Below are 15837 nucleotides of genomic sequence, written 5' to 3' on the forward strand. Positions count from 1 at the left end.
ATCTTTATAATCTTTATATTCAAATAACGGAATTTGAAAGCAAAAAATCTTCAAGGTAGTTTTGAATGGATGATTTAGCAGCCGTGAGAAATTTATGTCCTGTTTAAAGAAAAAAAAAACAAACTGTTACCTTCAAAAGTTAACTCTCTCAAAAAAAACCCTCTTAAAAGTAATTTTGAATTAAATCACATGTTATGAAGATAATTTTTTGTTAATTAGATGCCTCAGGATTGTGATTTTTTAATGCATCAAGTATTATCGAATAGGCGAAAGTATAAACAGGGAGAAAACAACTTTATGGATTATTTGAAGAAGTTTTACTGTCCTGTGTTTACCCTCATTAGGTCAGTTGTCATACTGTTTAGTGACTGGCTATTAACTCCTCCATCTTCCCCATTAAATGGTAAGATCCTTGGAGGCAGAGACTCTGTTTTGTATGCAGTCATTTCCAGGGTGGTATTGAGCCCGTGTCTGTTCTGATTAATTGGTACCCATAGTAAATACCAGTGGTTGAATATTTTGAATATAACCCATACATGTATCTGTACCACTTAGAATGTATATAGTGCCTGACATTTAGGAGGTATACAGAGCATAATGGGTGAGTGAATGGCCTCCAAAACTGGACCTACCCACTGCTTTGTGTATGTTTACCGAATGTACCACTTTCCCACAAAAAATAGAAGAACATAATTAAGAAGTTAGTCTACTGTAGAAGGCATAATTAACATTTGTAAAGGCAAAGGCAAATATAAATTATTCTCATCCCTTTTTTAGGTTATCACTAGACTAAGCATCTTTATAGGTAATCAAAAGATAATGGTCACCAAAGGGAACTATTTTATCATACAAAATTGTATTTCTATGTAAACATGTATAATCATATAATGATATGTATATATATAAATAATCACATAATTATATAATACACAAATAAATATAATCTTAGGAATGAGTAGTAACTTTGGTAATAGAATAGAAAAGATTCTTAAATATATTAAGATGGATTATAAATTTATCTACCTAGATAACTAAACTTGACATTTGATCACTGCCTAGTAAAATTATTTAAATTACTTGGCAGTTCACATGTAACACCCCTAAGATATGTTAAATCCATCTAGTACTGATTAACTTCTGTCTGCAGAGTAGATGTGTTATGAGTCTAAACTTTATTGTGCTACATTTTTTTTTGTAAAAATGGCTAATAGTAACGAACACCATAAATGCTGAAAAATTCTGCATTCTAAAACATACTTGACTTCCAAGATTTTATCCAAATCCTGTGGCTCTGTCTTGTGTATGTAATCTAGACCAATCAGCTTTCTCCTCCTATCCTTCAACAATGCATCACCACATTTGAATCCCCATCAGATCTTATTCTCTTCTACTCCCTACGGTCTCTCTTTCCCTCAAAGCAACAACTTTACCAAACTGAATAAACAAATCCATACTAATATACTAATATATTCACCAGGAATTATTAATTGCCAACTCTCTCCTGATATATACAGAATCTAATAATTGACTTATAAGGATAAATTTTGTCTTAAGCTAAAGGAGTGGCGACGCTTAAGGTGAGATGTTTAAGCTAGAGAGAATATGAATATGCCAGTGACCAGTAGAAACTATTTTAAATAAAATAGAGTTTTAAAGTACAACGAGATGTAAACACTCTGTCTTTTGCCTATACTTATGGCTGGGTCTGTTGGTAATCTTAGGGACGTAGGACTTGTAATACCTTACATGACATTATTCCTAGATAAATTCTTATTTCTTTTTATGTTTCATCCACATCTCCTATTTAGATTCTTACTCTAATTCCTGATACTTTCCTTATGGCGAAACTTTCTCAGCTTTTACACTTGGATTCTTCATTAGACCCAGATGCTTTCAACTGACTTCCTGATATTGGTGACTGCTTTTACTTTTTATACTGTATTTAATTTTTTCCCCTAACTGTGACTGCCATGTGTCAGCCCTTAGGCTCTTCTCCTGCCAGTAGCTAGCAACTTTTCATTTCCACCCACTTCCATTAGTGACAGCTGATTCCTAATTTAGAGAATTAAGAATTCTGCAATAAGAGTGAGTTTTATACTTTCACCTTAGAAGAAAGAGGAAAGGGGCCAGGAAACCTCTCTAATGATGTGAATATTCCAGCAGTTTTGCACTCTGCTTCTTTTCTGTCTTTGAAATCTCTCATCTCATAAGTAATTTATCACAGAACATTTGGACATCAATTACTGAGACTCAGCATTTTTCCAGGACTGTATTACAATATGCAGTATGACTGCAAAAATTTGACTTGGAATATTGACTCAGAACTATATACTTGAATAATCTGAACTGAATTTAAAATTTCATCATACTTCCATCCATTTCACAGAGCAGAGTTAATGATATAAGGAAACAGACTGTGTGGCTTCCAGCCTCTGTCACCTGTTAGCTGTGTGGCTTTAGGTAAGTTGCTCAGTAGCTGTTAGCATCAGCTTTCTCGTTGGTAAACTACGCACATGTGCTTAGCCCAGGCCCTGGTAAAGGGTAAGCGCTCAGCAAATGCTAGTTTAAACATGGAATAAAATGTGTTGGCTGTTTTCAATTTCCAAGCCAGGTACTTTAAACTGTAGACTACATTTAAAGTTTATTATAATGTGCACCTAAGAGGAGAATCGTTGTTGTGGGCATTATCAAGGAGGTTCATACTCATGAATCTGTGGCCCAGCAAGTCAGAGCCAAGAGCTTCCCTATTACATCAAAGGATTTTGTGTTCTGTTCCTATAAGGATCTATCTGTCCATGAGGACCAGTCTGTTGTATAACAGAGAATTCAGGCTGCAAGAGATGTGGTCGGGTACCTGCTACTCTAACAGCTCCTTCCTTGCTCACCCTGCTTTATGCTTTCCTACTGAAAGTGGTTTTAGTACACACATCATGAATAAGTCACTGTGCTTCCCTGTTAGAGCTACTTGATAATCATAGTTCATTGCATATGATTTAGTTATACCTATTTTTTCATAATATTAAAAATGTTTATTGAGGGCTTCTTATATGCAAGACTCTGCACTGGAAGTAGAAAATCAGTTCCTTGCCCTCTAGGATTTTCTAGGCAGAAAAGAGCCACAGTCAACTATAATTGTAAAAGGATAATGGAATTATTAACGGAGTGAGTGTGAAGGAAGTACAAAGCAGGAGTACCTACTCTGGGACAGTTGATGAATGCATTCTTAAGAAAGTTGTAAATGTGGAAACTAACTGTCTAAGGCAGAGCCAGTCCTTAGCACTGATTTATGCTTCCAATAGAAGTGGTTAAGCAGCTGGAAAGAGCTGGAAATAGGGCAGTAATACAAATACAAATTATACCAGACCAACAAATAAACAGGTTTGTCTCTTTCCTTAACAAATTGTGCTCTAATAAGTGGCTGTGATCATTAATAAATTAAATGGTGCTCAAGTCCTAGGAGGTAATTGACTTTCACAAGTCTTGCATTTAAAACTAGGCCAAGGGACATATACCCTCATTTTATTTATCAGGATTAAGATATTAAGCTTTATTTAGTTTAGGAATTTGGATTTAAAATGTAAACATATAAATTCCAGATTTGTTCATTGTCTTCTCTGTTGTCAGTATTAAAAGCAAGACAGATATAATTGCAGATTGCTAATGTTAATTAGTGGAGTTAATGTCAAAGGGAATCCAGAATAGATAGTTTTGGAGTAATGCCTTTAAACTCTTATTAACAGTGAAATTTATTATAAGTATAAAAAGAATAATCCATGGAAATCCAAGGCCTCTTGTTGGTCTATGTTTTCCCTCTTTCCTTTACAAACTTTGATAGTTTATTTTTGTGGCTCAGTCTCATTGGGCAAAAAGATACTATTATTAAACAACACAACGTATGGCAACACATTCAAACAAACAATATAAATATTTTAATATGACCCTTTGTGCCAACACATTTGCAATACTCCTTTTATATGTGTCAATGTATTATGTGTCACCAAAAATGCATCTGTAAATACGACAGGAACACCATGACCATTAATATTTTTATTTAAAGGTTTTATTAGGTTGGCCAAAACGTTCGTTCAGGTTTTTCTGTAAGATGTTACAAAAACCCGAATGAACTTTTCGGCCAATCCAATACCTTTGCCACTAGGTGGCACCTAAATATTAATAGTTGGTGAGCATATGTTCTGCATAAGAAGGCAAAATAGAAAGTAAATGAGAGAAAGGAAAGTTAGTTTTATTAACTTTGTTTTGTATATAAATATTTGTGCTAGTGTATATTTTGAGGTCATGGGTTTATTGCAGGAAATAGTGTGGGATTCATAAAACTTTTTTTTAAGAAAAAGAAAAACATAAACTATTTTAAGGAAAAATAAAAAAAATCAAGCTTGACTTTGGAAAATCCACTGGGAGCAAGGGAAAATGTACAGCCATTTAGTCTTGACCTCAGCTTGTTATTTTATATTATAATCTCTCAGTTCAAGGGAATGCTACAATCAATAGAAAATCACAAAAAATACAGTTATATATAGCAGCATTCTATATTCCATTTGCATTTGGTAGTGCTATTTAATGATAAATGCCATATGAATTATCAAATCTACTAGTGATTTTTGTGAGAATTGATAAATTAACATCAGTTAAAAGTCTAAAATTACTAGAACTAAAAGTAACATGCTAAAATCTAAATATATTCATAGGAGAGAATATTCAAATATTTCATGATAACAGAGTATCAATCATAAAAGTTCAAATGCCATATGAAAACATCAGAAGATGCTAATATCAATAGTTTATCTTTAGGTGTAGCACAAGGCAGAACCTTCAATAATGTGGTAATATTATGAACGTTAACCAGTTATCTTATACACTTATAAAATTACCTACAAATTTTATGAATATTTTCCTACAGTAAAATTTTGATTTTACTTTAATTATAGATGAACAGCACCACAACAGTATCTTAGGCTAATTTATTCCACTCAGGTATTTTTTTCCCACCAAATATGTGTATGTTGGTACACATATACATAAAAATATTAATCAACAATTAATACTTTAATTGTTAATCAACAATTTGTTAGATGGTCATTATATGAATTATATAAGCTATTAAACTACTACTAACAATTATAATTGAGACGGAGATATCAGTATTTCTTCCTTAGGTACCGTTGTTACCGAGCACACACTGAAGAGACTATGTTTTTTTCTACCCTCTTTGGAACTCAGGTTAAGCTTATTAAAGGAAATTTTGTTCCTAGAAAGGTTGTTTTAAATAAGACAACAGGGAGATATGTTCCAATAATACTGTACAGTGGACCCACAACTTTGAACTCAGAATAGAGGCCTTTAAGTCCCGAAACAATTTACTTCTTTAAATTGCAGGTCCTTGATCTGTAAAAGGAAAATAAAGCATTAGTTCATAGTGTGGTTGTATATGATAATGCGTGTTAAAATCTTGCATTTGCTTAAATGTTTTTTGAATTCTTAGATTTCTGTTCTGAATAGCTTTTGTGTTCTGCATAAGTGGCTTATAGTAGGTATTTAATATTTATTGAAATTTTCACTATCTTCAGGTATAGCATAAGACAGAACCTTCCTCTTTAAGCATTTTGATACATGCATTTTGATTTTGAAAAGATGCATTGCCTGTATGGGAAGGAATGATCTTGACTTGAGTGGATAATTCTTAGCTCTAGCTATCAGAGTATTAACGTCAGCCATAAAAAGAAAGGAAATATCATGACCTGGTAGTAAGGGGAGGAGATAAAGGACAGAAAGTGCACTTGGGGAATGAGTTCAGCTCTAGAGATTTAAGTGGTTTTCACAGTCCTGCACAATGAATATATGCAGCTCAAAGTAATGTAACTGACTACAGTTATCCAAGAGAAAACAAGACAGTTAGTGAATTGTTTTGTTAGTTATCTTGTTAGATATTACATTTATACTTGCTCTAATTACTAGCAGGTGACTTTTAGATACCAGATGTCAGTGGTATCATCTGTGCATGAATTAAATACTTATTATTATAACTGGTAGATATTGAATATATCACTGTTCTGAGTGTGTGGTAAGCACTGACCCATTTAATCATCATAATCTCACTTACCACCATGAGGTAGATACTATAGACGAGGAAAATGAGAAGCTGAAATTTCAAGAATATGCCTTAGGTCACACAAGTAGTAAATAACAGAAGTTTTGAACCCATAAGCCACAGTCTCAATCATTAAATTCCCAAGAGGGCTCTACGATGGATCAAAACCCCACAGAGCTTCTAGGTTTTTCACGTGTATGCACATCACTTAGACGTCTTTATACAAAGCAGATTCTAATTCAGTAGGTCTGAGTGATCGGCATTTCTAACAAGCTGTCAGGTGGTGCCCCTAATGCTGGTCCATGGACCACAGCTTCAATATCAAGGTGCCAGGGTACTGCATTTGCACACTTTTTTTTTTTTTTTTTACCAGAAATCAAAACCAAATTTCCAGGACAAGCTGGTTCACGCTTAGTTCAGTTAGTAACAACTATAATACCTAGATATCTCAGTCCAACAAAACTACAATGAGATGAGGTTTCCTGAGCCTTGTTAATGGATCGAGACTGACCTAATGTTCAGAAATTGAGATGATGTAAATTTTGGAGACTAATCCCTTGTCGGTCACATCACCAGCAAATATTTTCTCCCATTCTGTGGGTTGTCTTTTCATTTTGTTTATGGTTTCCTTTGCTGTACAAAAGCTTTTGAGTCCCATTTGTTTAGTTTTATTTCCATTACTCCAGGAGATGGATCGAAAAAAATATTGCTGTGAATAATGCCATTTGCAGCAACATGGATGGACCTAGAGATTGTCATACTGAGTGAAGTAAGTCAGAGAAAGAGAAATATCTTATATCACTTATATGTGGAATCTGAAAAATAAAGTTATACAAATGAACTTATTTACGAAACAGAAACAGACTCACAGACTTAGAGAACGAATTTATGGCTACCGGGGTGGTGGGGGGAAGGATGGGGGGGGAGAGATAGTTAGGGAGTTTGGGATTGAAATGTACACACTGCTCTATTTAAAATGGACAACCAACAAGGGCCTACTGTATAGAACAGGGAATTCTACTCAATATTATGTAACAACCTAAATGGGAAAAGAATTTGGAAAAGAATAGATACATGTATATGTATAACTGAATCACTTTGCTGTACAACTGAAACTAACACAACATTGTTAATCAACTATACTCCAATATAAAATAAAACGATTTAAAAAAGGAAAAAATAAAATAAATACATAAATAAAAGAAATTGAGATGGTGGCTTTGATTATAAAATGTAATTTTGTGGACAATAACAGTGATTTAACAGTATATAATGAAGTTGTTCCTAAATATTTCGTTATTTGGTCTTCACAATCGTTGTGAGTGGTAATAAGGTAGGACAGCTATGCCTGAGGAAACAGAGACCCAAGACTACCAGCACCGCTCTCAGGCAGCAGTGACAACACACAGGTGCCCAAACTCTTCTCTTCCATCAGCTGACCCTGAGGTCGAGCTGTGTTCCATTAACTGGCTGAAAGTTAAATAGATGTAGAAAAATGTTAATACTGAAACGGCTAAGATACAGCCACATTCTGATTTTGCTTTAAATACACAGATAATCAAGGCCAAAATGATTCAGAAGCATTAATATTAAGAGTAATTTTCAATTGCGATTAGTTAGTTTGAACCTGTAAAAATACAAACAATTTAGCCACGTATATCCTTTTATTATGCTGTTAAAATCGAAATTAAACTGAAGAAGCTATTTTCTCATCCTACTCACTCCCTTGCCCCAAGACCACCTAACGGGTGATATTCATATCATATTCTTCCCAGACTCTGTGGGTTTGGTATAGCTGGGTTATTTAACCTCTTGTGTTTATTTTCATGGAACTAAATATGTTGAAATAACGCTTGTCCTCGTATGCAGATGTTATAAAATTTTATGAAACCATACTCAGAATTCAGAGTTGATCTCTAAATGTCAAGTGTATTTACCATCCTTAGAAGACTAATATTTTCACAGAAAAAAAAAATCCCTTTAAGTTACTGTGGAGACAAAGTAATGAAGATAAATCAAGAAACGCTGTCAGTCACTGGAAAGGAAAATACCAGAATCTCTCACGTAAAAACACCTGACAAGAGACAGCAAACCTAGGCCTTGTAAATATATTTATGATTTATTAAGTTATTTTTCTGACAGTTGACAAAGGAAATAATACTTTCATTCTTGAAAGACATGGATAAGTGGCACCTCATTAGCATTGTGTCCACTCAAGGTTGAAATGATTTTGAGAATGAGAATTTTTTAAAAATTGTGAATTTTCTTCAAGCATACTTACCTCTAAAACTAAAGACGGGGTTTATTCTGAGCCATAGTAACACTGATACTCCTGAATCATCTTCAGGTGGTGTGGAGCATCTCCAGGGAGCTCCAATCATGCTGAGCAGCAATGCCTAGGACCCTGTCATTACATGGTAGTGGGAGGGTAGGTCTCTGAAAAGTGTAATAGGTGTACTGGGATGTCTAACCCTCCCATCCCCCGACTTGATTTAATCACTTCACATCAGCCTCCAGGGTTAGTAAAGGGACCATCACAGTATCTGGCTAATAAAAAGAAATGAGTTCAGGTAGAGAATCATCAGTGACTAATTGTTTTCTCCTTTCATTAATTTTTTGCTGGTGTCTATTCAGAAGATATGGATAGTGTAGAAACGAGCAGGTAATATGGTTTCTGCCTACAGCTGTCACTTTTCATTGGCCACTCCTTCAGGACACTGTTGTCCTTCTGTCCTCAGTTCCTCAAAGGCACCAAGTTCCTCCCAGCTGTCAGCGGCCTTTAGCCTCAAGTCTCCCTCTGTCCACAGTAAACATCCCCAGCTTCACTCTTGGGTTCCCTTGTCATATATACTTCCATAATAGTGTGTTTCCTTTAGAATTCTTGCAGTGACTAATTTGTCCAACTTCATTTAGTGTCTGTCCTTTCAACTAAACTACAAGCAGCATGAGAGTGGGGATTTTGCTTACTCACCACTGTATCCTTATCACTATTCACTGTGCTTGGCCCCTAGTAGTTCCTTAATTATTTGTTACATAATGGTTCCTGAACGAAACTCTCGAGGCACTCCTCATATTTGCATCCCTTCCAATGACTACTGGGTAATGTCTTGCGTATGTGGAGACAGTTAATGTGTGCTGAATTTTGTAATGTAAAAGTGGAATCTTTTATAAGAATAACTTGAGGATTGTCCTGATATGATTGTGAAGAAATTCAGTCCTAAATGAAAGTGTTTCTTTAATGAGAACTTAGGGATTGAGGATCATGGGTAAAGTATTTTGGGACTATGACTTGTAAGGATTTATTGATCAATATCAGCAGCAGGATTCTTCTGTGCATTAGAAATGCATAATGGGTGGTCAGTTTTATACTACTTTTATAGGTCACTCAAAAATTGCATCTTGTAGAAAATAGTGACTTCTTAAGAGTATAATAAATGTTTGGTTATTCACTGCTGTAGCTTGGAGGGTTTGGTGTGATTTAAAAAATCCCACAATGTTTGTGTTAGTTTTTCTTCTTATGTTCATCCTGTTGGCCACTGAAGTATTGCTGAATAAGAGGTCTGATATTTAAAAAAATAAGAAGTGAGATGCAGAGTAGTTTCATTCAACACTTTTCTTATTTATTTTTTAACAGTTTAAGCTTATCACCCCTGAAAGCTGCAATAAGATCAGCATCCAGGCAAGATATCACCCTACAGTCTTCTCTTCACTAAATACTGAATTCTGGTTCAAACTATACTTAGAAGTATAGTTTGTCAAAAGACGTAATTTTTGAGAAGTGGGGCTCAGATTCTTCATCTAAGAAAATATGCTATGGCTAGAACCTTTATTAAGTTATGAGTATTAAGGGTCCAAGAAGAACGGTATTACTTCCTAAAAATGTTTGAATAAAAGCTGTTATTCCGAGTGATGAATTCTCCGTAGGTAATTGTTTACACATTAGAAACTAGCTCACGCAGCCTTGCACTTAAACATATTTGTTTTACTCTCCTTTATAAGGAAGACAAGTGGGAAAGAAATTAAAAAAAAAGATACTCCACCCCCAAAAGGCCAATCATCTTTTTTTTTTTTTTTTTTTTGTGGTATGTGGGCCTCTCACTGTTGTGGCTTCTCCTGTTGCGGAGCACAGGCTCCGGACGCGCAGGCTCAGCGGCCATGGCTCACGGGCCCAGCCGCTCCGCGGCATGTGGGATCTTCCTAGACCGGGGCACGAACCCGTGTCCCCTGCATCAGCAGGTGGACTCTCAACCAGTGCGCCACCAGGGAAGCCCAAGGCCAATCGTCTTTAAAAAAAAAAAAAATCCATTCTGCAAAAACTATTTTTATTATTCCTGTGAACTTATGACAAGGAATGTATCCAGGAACAAGGCTTCAAAATCTAAGCTATGTTCCACTGTTTGCAGTTTGCTTGGATTTTAACTAGGTGTGCAAGTTGACTTCTGACCATGGGGAATCCTCTACATTCATGGATTTATGGATTGTTGAGGCCATGGCAGATAACCAGTTCCACAGAAGCAACTTCACGCTCTTCTGAGGAAGATCCGTAGCACTGTGGAACAAGGAATATAAATGAGCAATGCCACAAGAGACTGCAAATGGGGTTACCAAGATACAACCCTCAAAAATGAACTCTGAAGGTGGAAAAACTACAAGAAAAAAATATTAAAATAGGCGTTTTAAAAAAGTTTCAGCTATCATGTTAAGAGCACTGATGGACATTCAATAGACACGGCACATGCTTCTTAGGCATGGAATGTATAAATCTGTTATAAAAAGAAACATTTTCAGCACTGCCAGAATTTAAAAACAAAAAATGAAAAACTCAAGCATCTAGAGGGGAAAACACCAAATGAAAAGATTCAAACTGTAGTAATGACTATTTGGCCTTTAACTATTTCCAGTTAAATTATATTTGAAAGCTCTCCCTCCCCCAGTCATAGCCATACACAAGCACACCAATTTTTAAACGTTTTATAATGGCCAAAGAAGGGGTTTACATAGATATATTTGTTAATGGAACTCATTTTTTAATTAGTTTTTAATAAGTTGCTAATTCATTTTAGCCTCACATCAGTTCCATCTCATTCCCCAGTCCCTTTCCTGATGTCTAACAGTGAATGTCCTGTACCATGAGGTCAGCTTCCTGTGGCACTTTGGGAATTATCTGTTTGGGGTTTCAATAAGTACAGTTTATAAAGTTCTCTGTCTCTTCTTCAGCCCCCACTAAGGTTGATAAAGGCATTTCCAGAGGCGAACGGTTCTCTTCCTCCCTCTGCTCTTCCTCTTCCAGCCCCTCCCCTTCCTCTTCATGCTCCTCCCCCTCCGCCCCCTCCTCCACGGAGTCAGGTTCTTCGGCCTCCTCTTCATCCTCGCCCTCTGCGTCCTCCTCCTCGCTCTCCAACTCCTTGCAGTCACACTCCTCCTCGCCACACTTCTCCTCCTCCTCCTCATTTCTCTCCTCTTCCTCTACCGGCTGTGGGCTTGGAGACTGGTTTTCCTCATCCGGGTCCGGACTGAAGGCTAGAGAGGGATTCTGCCGAAAGCTATACAAAGTTGCCCGCAGCTCCGCGTCTTCCTCGCCACCGCTGGAGGCCGCATCGTTTCCGAAGGAGCCGGCCGCGGATGCGGTGCCGCCCGCCTGGGCCTGCTGCGCCCGCAGTGCCTCCTGCTGCCGCATATCCTCGTAGATCTGGTTCATGATGAACTGGGTGGTGTTCCGTGGTGCCCGCAGGCCGGGTTCCCGCCACCCGCACAGATTGACCGGCCGCAGCAGCGTGCTCAGATCCTCTGAAGGGCTCCTCTGGAAGGAGCGGCGAGGGTCGCGGCGCAGGCCGCGGCCCCGGCGGCCCCAGTGCTTCTTCCGGGCCGGGGGCCTCGCCCAGCCGGGGTTCCAGGGGCTGCGCCAGCAGGAGCAGCAGCAAAGGCAGAATGGGTGCAGGCCGTACACCCGGATCACTTGCACCCGGCCAGGGGGCTTCCAGAATCCCTCCGGAGGTGGGTGCCAGGGTCCTCCCCAGCGCCCCCAATTAGAATACACGGCCCAAGAGGGACGTCTGGGTGGCTGGAACCAAGGTCCTGAGCCGTGCTGTTGCTTCGGCTGTTTCCTTGGGGGCTCATACTCGGCCTTGGGACCATAGCGATGCCACTGCCTGTAAACCGGAGCGCCCCTGAGCCTTCGATGGCAGGAAGACCAGGTGCTTAATGGGGCAGAGGACGCCCCCCCGTGGCCCAGGTTAAGAGGATCCTCTTTTCTATCGAGGGGCTGGGTCATGATTCAGGGAGCTCTGAGAGGTCTAAATGGAAGCGTCCTAGAAGCTGCCGTCAAGTTTGGCCAGATCTGACGGTCTGAAGAGCCTCATGTCTCTCTCTCTGCGCAGCACCACGTGCCTGCTGTTGGGATCACGCCTTTCTCTCCAAAAGGACCCCTCTTCTCTGCTCGCTCGATCGTTCTTCCACGTAATCTCTGCCCCTTGGCACCCGGGTTGTCTCGTCCAGGTGAGTTTGGGTGGGACTGGGGCTGGGTAAGGATGGGGGGGAGCAAGGTGTTGGTGGGCGACGCGCAGTGAGACCCGCTCCCGGGTCCCACACACCCCCGCCTCACAGGAGGCTCAGGCTGGGGACGGGAGGGGCAGGGGTTGCGCGTTACCTTGCGGCTCCTCCTCAATCCAGGTGCTTCACCGCCGCCGTCCTGGCTGGACTGAGGCGGGGTGGGCAGCGGCAGCCTTTAAATACCGGCCAGGGGCCCTGCGCGCCCACCGCATCCTTGGTTGCCCCGGGAGACAGCCAATTGGGGTTGAGGTCGTTGTCCCTGGGCGTGGAGTTGGGGTTCCGCCCAGAACGAGGTTGCCGGTGAACATTCGCAGGGGGCTTGTGACGCAGTTTTTGAGGGAGGTGGCGAGGGGCGGGAGGCTGGATTTGTGCTGCCCACGTTAGGAAACGCTTGAGGCAGTTTATCTGAACCCTTAAACCACCTTGAGGTGCGAGGTTGTAGAAGATGGACCTTCGGCTGAACGCAGAGGTGGGGGTTGGGGAAGAATTTGTGTATCGAAAAACAATATCCTACACCTTTGGGACGGCCCAGGGGGTAAAGAGAAAGCCCTCGGAGTCAGAAAACTGGGCCCCACTCCTTACCTTGTGGCCTGTGCCCACTCTTCTAAATCCTAGGAGCTCTGTGTCAACGTACCTGAAACAAGACGGCAAACGTTTATTGCGTGTGCTTACTGCGGGCAGGTGGGCTCATGGCACATAATCCTCACGCCTGCTCAGGGAGATAAGCATTGTTACCACATCTCATAGATGAGGAAACGAAATTAATCTACCTAAGGCTGTGGGACTGATGAATTTCAGGGCTAGTAAACCTGAGCCTGTTTGACCTTAGAGTCCAAATTCTCCATGAGATTACTATACTACACTGCCCAGGCACCTTAAATAGGACTCTGGTGATGAGTACAAGGAATCTGTATGGACAAGCAGTTTACTAATTGTAGCATATGCAAAACATATGTCCGTTGATTAAACATTACCAGGATGTATACCATGGGTTTGTACCTAAAAATGCTAGTATGCCAATTACATTTTTCCCTTTGTTAACCAGACAGTGTGGTACCTTGGGAGCTTTTATAGTATTAAGGTTAAGAATATGGGCTTTGATTTAAATAGACAAGAGCCTACCCTGAATGATACTATATGGTGGATACAAGTCATTATACATTTATCCAAATCTGTAGAATGTACAACATCAAGAGTGACCCCTAATGTAAACTATGGACTTTTGGTGATAATGATGTGTCAATGTAGGTTCATTATTAACAAATGTACCACTCTGGTGGAGGATGTTTATAATGGAGGGGGCTATGTATAAGTAGGGGGAGAGAGTGTATGAGGAATCGCTGTACCTTCTTCTCAGTTTTGCTGTGAATCTAAAACTGCTCTAAAACACAAGGTCTATTTAAAAGTAGAGGAGTTTCCACTTCAACTTACCAATTAACCTCTGGAAGCCTCCAGTTCCTTACCCATACCATGAGTATAGTTATAGTGCCTGTTCCAGAGTTATGTTAAGGATTAAGTAAGGTATTGATTAAAGCACTTAGCACAGGTACCCTGTGAGCACTCAGTAACTGTGAACTATCATCAGTACCATATTTACATGCTTTAGGACTTGTAAAGAAATTGATACAGTATACGTAAAGATAACTAACCCTGTGCCTGATGCAAAAATAGACACCCCCATCCTTGGGTCCTTTTCTTGTCCCACTTTTGAGAAACATCAAGAAAGTGCTACCAGCCTTGATCCTACAGAAAACCACTGAGTATATCTCCTTATCACCTTCCTGTGTTGTGTGGAATTGTGCAAAAATGGAACACTGCCCACTGGGAACCTGAGTCCATACAAGCTTCCATTGAATGATAGAGAAGCAAAATTAGGGGAAGCCCTGATGTTTACAAAGGTCATTTATGCCTTCCTGCTTGAAAATTGAGAACAGTACATGGATCCCTGGTTCAGCCCTCCACCCTTTGCTGTGGGACCTATAGATTCCACAGGCATCATTCAAGTCCATTTGCTCTGTGGTTTGCTGAGGAGACAAGCCTGCTTGACTCAAAGTGCAGAATGCTGACATTTTTAGCCTCCAATGTCTCTTTTTGGATGGAGACTCATACACTTGGCCTCAGCCTCTGATCTGCTTAACTTGAAACGGAATGGTGATAATCCAGATTTATTTTTCTAAGAATATACTTGGTATATGATATTGAGTTTTAATTAAGAGCTTTAGAAATTGAACATGTTGCTTAGTGGAATTCCCATCAGTTTCTTCTTTTTTTTTAAAAAAAAGATTAACTCACAGGTAATTAAGGACATCATTTTTTTGAACAGTTGATGTGAACTTTATACCAATAATACTGGCTTTATACACTTTTTTCATGGTGAGATGTATATCTTTAATATTCATCCTCCCTATTAAAAAAAATTAATGCAGGATTGTTTTGTGCTACTCTTTCTTAAGAGAAGCAGCAAATTACAATTTATGATGATTGTTTTTTTCAATAGATTGACATTATAATACACGTACTGGTAAATCACCCAAGAAAATTAGCACAAGAACATGTTAAAAACCACTGTCAGAAATGCAACTAAGAAATATTAAAGACTTTTAAAATTGACCCATACTCTTTAAATGCTGCAAAATGAATTATTTTGATTGAACGTTAAAATATAACACACCGTGTTTTTATATATTGTATTCATTTATATTGCTACATAAAAAGTTCCCACAAACTTAGTTACTTAAAACAACATACATTTGTTATCTCAGAGTTTCCAAGGATCCTGGAACAGCTTAGTTGTGTCCTCTGCTCAGGGTCTTACCAGGACTGTGATCAAAGCATTTGGCCATTTGGGTTCTCATCCTGCTGCTCAATTAGGGAAAATCTGCTCCCAAGATTATTCATGTTCTTGGCAGAATTTGTTTTCTTTTGTTTCCTGTGGCTGTATAACTGAGGGCCATACCCTTTAGCTGTATGTTGGCTGAAGGAAGCCTTCAGGTTTCGAGGCAACCTACAGGTCCTTGAGGACAGCAGTGGTTCTAGCGGCTGCCCATAGTTCCTTCCCATGGGCTTCCTCAACATGGCTGCTCACCCCATCAAGCCAGCCAAGAGCATCTCCTTAGTGCTTCCTAGCACAATGAACACACACACACACACACACACACACACACACACACACACACACACAC

The 15837-nt window shown here is 39.2% G+C and overlaps 1 protein-coding gene across 1 annotated transcript; it reads right to left on the bottom strand.

Moving 5' to 3' along the window:
* Window positions 1–11282: 11282 nt before the first annotated feature.
* Window positions 11283–12377, bottom strand: CCER1 (coiled-coil glutamate rich protein 1). The gene has a single exon (XM_027108250.1). The coding sequence runs from the start codon at window positions 12375–12377 to the stop codon at window positions 11283–11285; it is 1095 nt and encodes a 364-aa protein (XP_026964051.1).
* Between the last annotated feature and the right edge of the window lie 3460 nt (window positions 12378–15837).

The sequence above is a fragment of the Aethalodelphis obliquidens genome, unplaced genomic scaffold (genome assembly GCF_003676395.1).
Source record: "Aethalodelphis obliquidens isolate GAN/ISIS:26980383/991018 unplaced genomic scaffold, ASM367639v1 scaffold8, whole genome shotgun sequence".
NCBI lineage: Eukaryota > Metazoa > Chordata > Mammalia > Artiodactyla > Delphinidae > Aethalodelphis > Aethalodelphis obliquidens.

Bases quoted from the DNA above. Each gene is read 5' to 3' on its own strand.
- CCER1 (XM_027108250.1), bottom strand. From the start codon at position 12,377: ATGACCCAGCCCCTCGATAGAAAAGAGGATCCTCTTAACCTGGGCCAC.